This window comes from Equus asinus, chromosome 8 (genome assembly GCF_041296235.1).
Source record: "Equus asinus isolate D_3611 breed Donkey chromosome 8, EquAss-T2T_v2, whole genome shotgun sequence".
Classification (NCBI taxonomy): Eukaryota; Metazoa; Chordata; class Mammalia; order Perissodactyla; family Equidae; genus Equus; species Equus asinus.
Window position 1 is genome coordinate 100,557,512 of NC_091797.1, and position 11,614 is coordinate 100,569,125.

An 11,614-nucleotide genomic window follows, 5' to 3' on the forward strand; every position below is an offset into this window, starting at 1 on the left:
TGTACCTGGCACTGGCTGCCCCCGCGGCCGGGAGCAGCAGTGTGAGGACCTTTGTTCCAGCCCTGCCAAGAGCCAAGATCACACTCCTGCACACCAGGGCTGTTCTTGGTCCCTGGTGCACAGGCCCAGGCAGGGCTGCTATGGGCTCACTGCTGAGGACCTCTGCGCCATGGGGCCCATCCCTCTGCAGCTCATCCTGTCGTCGGGAGCTCAGGCTCCCACTTGCTGGTTCCACTGGAACTCCTGGGATTCAGGGCAGTGTCCACAGCAGCTGTCCTGAGCCCCTCTGAGCCCATGTCCTCAGGTTCTCCCCCTTTCCCACAACGTGGGATCCTGGCCAGGCCTGGGAGACTCCTTGCCACTGGATGCAGCCCAGGCATTTCTGGACAGGGCCCCCAAGGCTGGCGTTGGTGGCAGGTGCCAAGCTGTCCCACTGACTGGGCTTGGAGCTCCTCCCTGCAGCCCCTGCACCTGTCCACTGCTCTCTCATGCCCTGCCCTTTGGCAGACAGTCAAAATGCATTAATTCAAAGTGTCTAGAATTAGAGCTGGAAGCATTGAGCTCTCGGTAGCTATAACATACAGCTCTGGTATGCTCTGCCCTCCTGGGACCCCCATCTCCAGGTGCCTGGCCGGGGCCAGCCCTGGCTCCCAGGGGTCCCACCCACAAGAGAGTCACTCAGGGTGCTCCCAGTAGGGCCTGGCACAGAGGTACTGATGGTCAGCACAAGTCGGCTGGTCGCCAAGCCAGCTCGGTGGGCATGGGCCCTGCACAGACCCACACTGAGGCTGGCAGAAGAGCCAGGACAGAGGGGCTGGGGCCCAGCCCGGGCACTCTCTGGGCAACTGGCCACAGGTGCCTCCTCCCCATGGCAAGGTGCTTGTTGACCTCCAGCCAGCTCTGCTAGAGCCCAGCACACATCGTGGATTGACCCGTTCCGTTGCACCCTTGGTAGAAAGGGCCCACCCAGTTGGTATTGTACAGATGTCTGTCTGGTCATTTGATGTGACCCAGAGATAGGCGAGCCCTGAGAAGGCAGGTGGATTCAGCCCAGCCTCTTCTAGGCAAAGCCAGCAGCCTGGCAGCCTACCCCCAGTACTTCCTGCATCCCAAAACCAAGCACTGGCTGAGTCAGGGGTGGGGGTTCCAGCCTGCATCCTCTGCTAGGGTCTGCCTCACATCCCCCCTCCCCCCCAGCTCCCTGATTCAGCAGTGGCTCTTTTGATTGCAGATCTCACCTTCCTGGGTGGCAGTGAGCTGTGGCTGTTTCTCATTCAGGAAAGGTGACCAGGTGGCAGAGAAGACTTGATAAAAGGCCATGGGATCTTCTGGAGCCAGGGGCCAGCTCTGGGAAGTCCCCACAGAAGCCTTTTGGGGAGGAGCTGGTGGGTGGATGGATGAAGGGAGGGTGCTGGACACAGGCAGAGACTGACAGAGGACAGGACACAGCTGGGAGGGTATTGAAACCATTTACTAAGCGAATTCTTACCCTCCCCGCCAAGCTGCAGAGGAGAGCAGAGCCCCAGCCCCACACGCGGGCTCTGGTGCCCATAAGCCTCGCCTGGGGAGCTGCTGGGGTGAGGCAGGGAGGTCCAGGCCGATCTCTTGGTCCCCCCGGGCCCAGGCCTGGCTGATGGGGTAAAGGCCAGCAGTACACATCCCTCAGGCAGCCCAGGCTGGGGGCCCTGGGCTCTGCATCAGCCCCTCTGGAATCAGCAGGAGCCGCTGGAGAGTATGGGGGCATCCAAGACCCCAAGGGTCAGGGAGAGAAGCAGCATCTTCAGTCCAGTGCCCCCACAGCCGAAGAAACCCGCGCCCCGCCCACGTTGGAGCCAGCACTGCGCACGGAAAAAGAAACGGAGGAAGACCTCCCAAGGGCGCATCGCCTGTTCAGGGCAGCGCGCGGCCCAAGGCCCAGCTAGCGGCAGTCAGAGAGGACGGGCTGCGGGGGCGGGCAGGGTCCCGTTGGCGGGCCGCGGGCGGGCGCAGAGATGGGCATTCCGCGGAGCCTGTGCGCGGCGCGGCCGGGTGGAGGCCAGTCCTCCCGCTCGCGGGCGTGGCTGGTGCGAGGGGCCCCGCCGTGCCCGGCACCATCAGACATAGTTCTTCTTGTCGTAGTCACCGCTGGCCGTGGGCCGCCGCGGCGCCGAGTACTTGACGGGGAAGCTGAGGTCGGGGCGGCCGGCGCAGACCCAGGCTCCGCAGCACACGAGCCCGCCGCCGCACATGAGTAGCGCTGAGGCGGCCCAGCCGATGTACAGCGCCGCGCCCAGCTCGTACTTCTGCGACATGGGCACCGCCGGGTCATAGAACTCGCGGACCACGATGTTGGCGAACCAGCAGAGCGGGACGAGCGCCAGCAGCCCGCAGAGCGCGTAGAGCGCGCCGCCGGTGAGGGCTACGCGCGCCTTGCCGGGCCCAGGGGCCACGCAGGTGGTGCACTGCGCGCCCGCCAGGGTCACGAAGAGCGCGACGAGTGCCAGCAGCACGGCGCCCACCGTGAGCGCCCGCGCCGCCTGCACCTCGGTGCTCAGCGCCAGCACCGAGTCGTACACCTTGCACTGCATGTGCCCCGTGCTCTGCACGACACACGACATCCATAGCCCCTTCCAGGTGGTCTGCGCCGTCACGATGTTGTGGTCCAGGAAGGCAGTCACCTGCCACATAGGCAGCCCGCACGACAAGATCAGGCCCACCCAGCCCACCAGGCACAGCACCAAGCCGAGGATCTCCAGCGCCGCCGACCCCATGGCTGGAGGCAAGACGCACGCCCGACGGCCCCGGGGCCTCCGGGCGGGCGCAGCGGTGTCTCGGCCGAGCGGTTCGGCGCCCTGCGCTGGCCCTAATGCCTCCGCGCCCTCGTGCTCGGCTCACCGCCCTCCGTCCGCCTACCCCGCGGGTCTGCAGAACAGCCTCGGGTGTGCGGGCACTTTCCGGGGGCTTCCCATTTGAAGGTTCGGGGGCGGACTCTGCTCCTCGGTCCAGGCCCCCTGTGCCTGAGCGGCCAATCCGCGTGGGGGCCAGCGGTCTGCAGCCAATCACAGGCGCCCCGGCAGACAGTTAGGAGAACAACTGCGCGTTGGGGGAGCGGAGGGCGCAGGGACCGCTCCTTGTCCGGCCGCCGCCCCGAGCCCCCCACACGTAGTTGGCGCAGTCACGGCCGATCGCGCTGCGGGCTGGCTTGGGGCAGCAGCGCGCACGGTCCGCGGGCCACCTCTCTGAGTGTCCCAGCCTCCCCATTTAAGGAGCTGCATCACCTGGGTCCGCACCAACTTCCCCCGCCACATCCCCGAACCAGCCTGATGGTCCCTCCCACCCAGGCCAACTCCGCTCTTCCCTCGCCAAGGTTTGCGGGAGCTCCCCACCACCACCACCACCGCGCAGAGGCCTGCGTGACGGACTCTAGGGGCCCTTCTCCCGGGTTAACCAAGCACAGCTCAGTGTACTCCTCCAGGAAGCTCGTCCTGGAGTCCACGCCCAGCCCAGGCCCTTCACACCCTTACTGCACGGCGCCGCTCTGAGTCCTGAGACTCTCTCCCACAGGCCAAGAGGCCAGGCAGGCCTGTGCGGGTCAGTCCTGGGGCTCCAGCCCCGTCCAAATGCCTGCCCAGCGCCACCGCCCACCAAATCACCGCCTCCCTGGGGCCTGAGGCCCCAGCACAAAGCAGGCCTTTCCACGGCCTCCGGAGACCCCTACTCCGCCCCTGCCTCTAGCCTTCCCAGACCCCCCAACTTTCGCACGGGCTGTTCCTCTTCCTGAGATGCTGCCCATCCCCCATCCTTTGAGGCCCAGCTCCAGATGACAGCACTTCAGGAAGTCCCCAGAGTTCCCCGAGGACCAGCATGCAGGCTGTCCTCCCGGGAGTGGCTCCAGGCCCCAAGGCCTGGCCCTCAGGAGACATACTCGGGGACACAAAGGGCTGTGCGCTGCCCTCCCACTAGTGGCAGTGATACTCCCGGCACCCCAGCCCCCAGGCCACCCTCCGGAAGCCAACTTGGAGTTTCCTGACCCGGAGGAAGAGCCCCCATCCTTGCTGGAGGCGGGAGGGTCGGGATTTCCGGGCATTCTTCTGCACAATGGCCCAGCCGTTTCTTGAAAGGCCAGCTAGGATGGACACTGGGCCCCCCTGAGGCTCAGGTGGAGGCACCAGGCCCCGCAGCCAAAAACCCCATAGGGACACCAGCCCTTTTCTTGCAGCCCCCTCCCCACTCCCAGTCAGCCCTTTTGTTTCCAGTGAAGTCTGCACTCAGTCTTGAACTGAGGCCGCTGGGACACCCTGTTCTTTCCTCCGGTCCAAGGTGCTTGGCTCCAGCAGGCAGGGCCCTCCACAGAGAAGGCCTGGTGTTGAGGTCCGCCACGGCCTGGGGCTTTGACGAATCTGCCCTTCCTGGGCCCTGTTCCTTCTCCCGCCTCAGATAGCTCTGAGATGAGGCCAGCACCCTATTTGTTCATCCAGCATGTGGAGGTGCCCAAGGCAGGTTTGCTGGACCCTGTCTGTGTGTGTGTGTGTGTGGTGGCAGGAGTTTACCGCCTTCCTAGCCCCCAACCCCTCACTCCCTACACAGGATGGGGAGTTGAGGACCACTGCCTCCTCTCAGCCACCACCTTACTCCCTGCTCCCTTCTTGCTGCAGACCTGTGGGCCCCTCCCCCTCCACCCTGCAGACCCTCCTGGATGTCCCCTCCTCCTGTCCACTCTAGGGGGCCCAGCCATACCACCCACCCCACCCTTTCAATCCTGTTCCCCGCTGGCCTGAGACAGGGACTTGCCCAAGGCCCTCCCACTACACCACACTGCCATCTTCCCAGGAGACTGCTGTGGCCTCCTCAGGCCGTCCAGGCCCTGCCCTTGCCCGCTGGATCTATTCTCCTCAGCGAAGCTGGGCCCTCCTGGCAGGTCCCTCTCCGGGGTCACAGTCTGCCTGAAACCTTCTGTGGCTCACACTGCCCATGAACAAAGTGCTGACTCCCGAGCATGGCCTCTGGGTGATGTTGGGCCTAGCTAGTGCAGCAGCACACACTCCATGCTCCATCCAGACTCACCTACCTCTGGGTCCTCAGACTGGTCTGTCTCTCACCCACAGCCTCTTCTGTCTGCAGTGCAGGTCCCTTGAGTGTGGACCTGCTCATCTTCTAAGTTGTGTTACCGAGGTCACGTCCTCTCGGATGCCTTTCTGCCCCAGTCCACCTGCCTTGCTCCCAGAGGCCCAAGCTGGAATTGTCCATTTGCTTGTTGGTTTTCCCCACCAGTATCCAGGAATGAGCCTCAACACAGTGGCCATTTTCATGCCTCTGTCCAGGCAGGGGACTGCCTGTGAGCCACGGCTGACCTCTGGCCGCCTACCACCCTCTCCAGCCAGCTTGGGGCTCCAACCAGCACGAGGCGCTCTCCCTTTGCCTGCCCAGCTGCTGTCCTTCTCTCCAACCACTTTGGGCCCATCCCAGAGACCCCCCAGCCTGGCACCCCCAGTGTGGCCCACATCTCTTTGGGAACAGCCTCATGGTATCTCGGGGAGCTGGTGAAGGAGCCTCAGGCTGCACTTATCACAATCTGACTTCTACCCTGACACCACCGTGTCGCCCACAGTGGAATCAGAGCCACCACAGAGAGGACCAGAGAGGGCAGAAAGGGCTGACACTGACCCCCACAAACCCACACTGATCAGGAGGGGCCTCACAGTGACCCAGCACAGACCCAGGAGGGCTGTGAGGACACACCCGCCCTTCCTTCCACTGGCTAGGATCTCCTGACCCCCTACAAGGTGCCAAGTGCTGTCTCTGAGCAGAGCACACAGCCCAGGGAGCTCCTGCCCTCCAGAAACCAACAGCAAAACCTGCAACTAGCAGGTGGGTAGAGCCGTTTCAGGGGTGCCCACGGCTTCGGGGAAGAGACGGCAGCGTGACGCAGAGTGAGGAGGGCCCCTCTGAGGAGCTGACAGTTCAGCCAAGATCTAGGGAAGAATGACCACTTAAGAGCCGGAGGTGGGAAGGGGCTCAGCGTCCAAGGGACAGACAGAGGCTGCGTGGTTCGGTGGGCTAGGGCCTGCAGGCCCGCATCAGAGCGGTCCTGGCCTGGGCAGGGACGCGAATGCCTGATCTCTGGCGAGGGGCTCCCAGGCCAGCGTGCTGGCCAAGGCCACCTGCTCATCCACAGCTATTGTTCTCTTCCCAGGGGAAGTGTGGCAGGATCTCATTAATTGTGTGAGGGAAAGGCCTGAGTCGGCAGAAAAGTAAAGTTTATCTTGAGCAGCTGCTGGCTGACCCTTCGCCAGGGTGATCCAGTGACCTTCCAAGGACAATCTAAATTTAGGCTCCTGATTCCTGGGGATTGGGGTTTGGGAAGCTCTTAGTTAACAAATTTTGTTTCGGAGGAAGTGAAAAACAATGTTCCTTCTATCTTTCAGCTTTGAAAGAGTTAAGGAGGTTTTCCTTCAGTGCAGCAGATGTTTGCAGAGCCTCTGAGCACAGAGCACTGCCTGCTGCCCTTTCTCGATGAAGCTCAGTACTCTGAGAAGCAGCGTGGCTCTCCAGCATCACTGGGCCCTGCTCTGGAGGCCTGAGGGGGCCTGCATGGGAGGGGCATGGGCTCCTGTGCTGATGCACAGAACTCCTTTGACAAACAGTCAATGAGTTCACAATCCAGACTAGTGAATGGGCCTCTTTTTGCCTTAGTTTCACCATTGCTTATGAAGCCCTCCACTGTGGAGGCTGCAAGATTGGAGGGGATGCCGTCGCCGATCCCGGGTCCTCTGCTGCCATTCCATAGTGTCTTCCAGGTTCCTGAGACATCTCTCCTGGCTCCCTTGACCTTCACAGCTCATCCGACTTCAGTGCCATCCAACAGAGTGGGTGCCACTGGCTGTTTGTCAAAACTGGAGGACACTGTTACTTTACATTCCCCAGAGGGTTGGGGAGTGGGAGCCAGGGAGCTCTGACTGACAGAGCCCCAGGGTCCTGCAGACCCCTCATCCCTTGCAGACCACACTGAATGGTGGTCTCTGTGTGATCCAAGACCCCACCGGAGCCCAGGGGAGGCCAGCCAAGGCCCTGTGAGATGGCAGCAATGCCCCCGGGAGCCAGAAGCAGCCCCCCACCCCCCACCCTTCACCCCTTGTGCCTGCACTGCCCCCATGGTCCCTCTGTCCACCTTCTCTCCTCCAACCCCTTACTTCTCAGATTCCTTCCTTCTCTGAATGCTGCATTTTGCAGCAATTTTATACCCTTTCCACTTAAAATTATAGAGTGATTCTGGATCCTCCCTTTTCATTTAGCATCATATTGTAAACATGTCCCTACTTTGTTAAAAACACTCTCATGATTATCATTGTTTCCAACTGCCCAGAAGATGCACTGCAGCTGGACAGAGCCAGGACAGAATGAATCATGTGTCTCCACCACTCTCGGGGATGGGGTGTGACCAGGGCAATCTGTTCTGTAGAATGGGGATGGTAGCAGGTTTGACATCAAAGGGCTGTCACGGGGCTGAGTGGACAGCACTTCCTGGCTCAAGGTGGATGCTGGGTTAACGTCAACAATGATGATCATTCTGCTAAGTATGCAACAGCCCCTCAAGATTTTTTTATTATAAATAATGCCGCTGTGAATGTCATTATTCATAAGCCTTGGTATTTTGGATAATTTCCTCAGGAAATATTCCTCAAAGCAGAAATTCTGGCTCATACCCGGAGGTTGCATCATGTAGACCCATCATCTGAGTGTACATTTTCACCGCCTGTCACCATAGCTGGGGAGGCACAGTTTTAAAAGTTTACTAATTGGATAGGGAGAACATGGTACCCTGCTTTAATTTGCATTTCTTTAAACAGTTATGAGGTTAAAATTTTTTCTAATCTATATTGCTCATTTATATTTCCTCTTCGGTGAATTCTCTATGTACCCACATAGAGCATTGATGTTTTTCTCACTTTATATGTTAGAAACATTACTTGTTATCATATATGTGGCACATACATTTTGACATTTGCTACTAATCTATTAATGATTTTTTTCATGCTCTTATAGAAGTTTAAAATTTTGAGTATTGGAATCTATTAAGGTTTTCCCTATATGATTTCTATCTTTATTTTTAACCATCAAAAAGTCCTTCTATATCCAGAAGATACAAATTATTACATTTTCTTATAGTTTTCTTCTGCCTCTCCTCATGACAGTAAAATGGGGGTAATAGAGGAAAGAATCAGTAAATTTGAATATAGAATAATGAAATTATTCCCTCCAAACAAGAGAGAGAATGTAGACTGAAACAAAAAGAAAAGAGGGGCCGGCCCCATGGCCGAGTGGTAAAGTTCGCACGCTCCAGTTCGGCGGCCCAGGGTTTTGCCAGTTTGGATACTGGGTGCGGACATGGCACCGTTCATCAAGCCATGCTGAGGCGGCGTCCCACATCCCACAACTAGAAGGACCCACAACTAAAGATGCACAACTGTGTACCGGGGGCCTTTGGGGAGAAAAAGGAAAAATAAAATCTTTTAAAGAAATAGAAAGAAAGAAAAGAACAGAGCCTCAGGATATGTGGGATCATAACAAAAGATCTAACACCCATGTCATTGGAATTCTAAATGGAGAGGAGAAAGAGGGTGGGGATAAAAAAAGTACTCAAAGAAATAATAGCTGGAAACTTCCTAGATTTAGCAAAAAGAAAAGAAAAAACCTACAGATTCAAGATGTTGCCTGAAACCACAAACAGGATAAACCCAAAGAAATCCACACCAAGACACATCATAATTAAACTTCTGAAAACTAAAGACAAAGAAAAATATTGAAAGGAGCCAGAGAAAAAGGACAGCTCACCTTAGGGGGAAAAACAAATCAAACAACCAAGGATTTCTCATCAGAAACCACAGACACCAGAGAAAGCACTTTTTTTAAGTCCTGGAAAGAAAAAATATCAACCCAGAATTCTATATCTACTGAATATGTTCTTCAGTAATGAAGGGGAAATAAATATTTTCTCAGATGAAGGAAAACTAAGAGAATTTGTCACTAGCAGATGTAACCTCAAAGAATGGCTAAAGGATGTTCTTTAAACAGAAAGGAAATGATAAAAGGAAGAACCTTGGGACATGATAAGCAAAAGAACATGATAAGCCAAAGGAAGAAAGAACATGATAAGCAAAATCTTGACAAACACAATAGACCTGCCTTCTCCTCTTGAGTTTTCTAAATTATGTTTGATGATTGAAGCAAAAATTATTACAGTGTCTAAAGTGGTTCTCAGTGTATGTAGGGGAAATATATAAGGTATTTATATTATAAATAGGAGAGGGTAATGGGACATAAAGGAAGGAAGGTTTCTATACTTCATTCCAACTGGCAAAATGTTGACACCAGTAGACTTTGATGAGTTATGTGTATATAGTGTAATCCCAGAGCAACCATTAAAAAGCTATACAAAGAGATACACTCAAAAACACTATAGATAATTCAAAATGTAATTCTAAAAGATGCTCACGTAAACCACAGGAAGGCAGGAAATGGTAAACAGAGAAACAAAAAGAGAGAAAATAAGCAGAAAACAAAAATAAAGTGGCAGACTTAAGCTCTACCATATTAATAATTACATTAAATGTAAACGGTCTAAATACAACAATTAAACAATACAGTTTGGTAGAGAAGGAAAATAAAATAACTCAGATATGTGCTATTTAAAAGAAACTCAATTCAAATAGAATGACACACGTAGGTTGAAAGCAAAAGGATAAAAAAAGACATGCTATGCAAACATTAATCAAATAAATGAAGGAGTGGCTATATTAATATCAGATAAAGTAGACTTCATCAAGAAAATTACCAGGGATAGAGAAAGATATTACATAATGATAAAAGAGTCAATTAGCAATCCTAAATGTGTGTGTATCAAACAACAGAGCTGGAAAATATATGAAGCAAAAACTGATAAAACTGAATGAAGAAATAGACAAATTGACAATTATAGTAGAAGCTTCAACATTCCTCTCTTCACAGTTGATAGAACAATTAGACAAAAAGTCAGCAAGAAAAACTCAACAACACCATCAAACAATTGGATCTAGTCAAGATTTATGTAACACTCCCCAACAACAGTAGAATATACATTCTTTTCAAGTGCCCAGAGAACCTATGCCAAGACGGATCACATATATGGGCCGTTAAAAAAAACCTCCAAATCAATGAAAGCAAAAGTTGGTTCATGGAAAAGTCAACAAAATTAACAAACCTTTAGCTAAATTGACCTAAAAAAAGAGAGAAGACGCAAATTAATGAAATCAGGAATGAAAGATCACTAATGATATCTCACTAATAATAAAAGTGATTATAAGGGAATACTATGAACAATTGCATGCCAAGAACGTAGATAACCTAGATGAAATAGACAAATTCTTAGAAACACAAGCTACCAAACCTGACTCAAGAAGAAATAGGCAATCTGAACAGATCTATAACAAGTAAAGAGATTGAGCTCATAATTTTAAAGGCTTCCAACAAACAGAAGTCCAGTACCTGATGGCTCCACTGGTAAATTCTACCAAATATACATATATATATGTTTTTTGAGGAAGATGAGCCCTGAGCTGTCTACTGCCAATCCTCCTCTCTTTGCTGAGGAAGACTGGCCCTGATCTAACATCCATGCCCATCTTCCTCTACTTTATATGTGGGACACCTACCACAGCATGGCTTGCCAAGTGGTGCCATGTCCGCACCTGGGATTTGAACCAGCAAACCCCGGGCCGCCAAACCGAAACGTGTGCACTTAACCACTGCGTCACTGGGCCCGCCCCTCTACCAAATATTTAAAGAATATCAATCTATCTTAAACTCTTACAAAAAAAAAAAAATAGAAGAGAGGGCAACACTTCCTAACCTGCTCTGTGAGGCCAGAGTTGCCCTGATCCAGAGTCAGACACAGACATCACAAGAAAACTACAACCAATAATTCTTAGGAACAGAGATAAAAAAAATATTCAACAATATACTAGCAAACTAAATCCAGCAACACGTAAAAACGACTACATAACATGACTAAATGGAATTTATTCCAGGAACGCAAAATTGGTTTAACATCCAAAAATCAATTAATGTAGTACACCATATTGAGAGAATCAAGACCAAAAACAATATGATCATCTCAATAGACGCAGAAAAAGCATGTGACAAATCCAACAACATTTCTTCATAAAAACACACAGCCAACTAGGAATAGAAGGGCTTCTCCTCCATGTGACAGAGGGCGTCTATGAAAAACCCAAAGCTGATGTCATATTAGTGATGAAAGAGTGGGAACATTCCCCCTAGAATCAAGAATAAGGATGCTGCTCTCACTACTTCTATTTAATATCGTACTGGGGGTTTTAAACAGGACAGTTAGGAAGGAAAAGAATTAGAAGGCCACGGTTGGAAAAGAAGAAGTAAAACTCTCACTATTTATAGATGAAATCATATTGTATGTAGGAAAGCCCAAATAACCCACTAAAAAATTATTAGAATTAACAAACAAGTTTATTAAGGATACAGGGTACAAGATTAATAGACAAAAACAATTGTGTTTCTATACACAATGAATAATATGAAGATAAAATTAAGAAAACAATTATATTTATGATAGTATTGAAAA

General features: G+C 52.7%; 1 protein-coding gene across 1 annotated transcript; it reads right to left on the minus strand.

Annotated features, from left to right (window-relative positions):
• Window positions 1-1,453: 1,453 nt before the first annotated feature.
• Window positions 1,454-3,934, minus strand: CLDN5 (claudin 5). The gene has a single exon (XM_014827126.3). It carries the CDS (start codon window positions 2,748-2,750, stop codon window positions 2,094-2,096), a length of 657 nt encoding a protein of 218 aa, XP_014682612.1. The 5' UTR covers window positions 2,751-3,934; the 3' UTR covers window positions 1,454-2,093.
• Window positions 3,935-11,614: the final 7,680 nt, after the last annotated feature.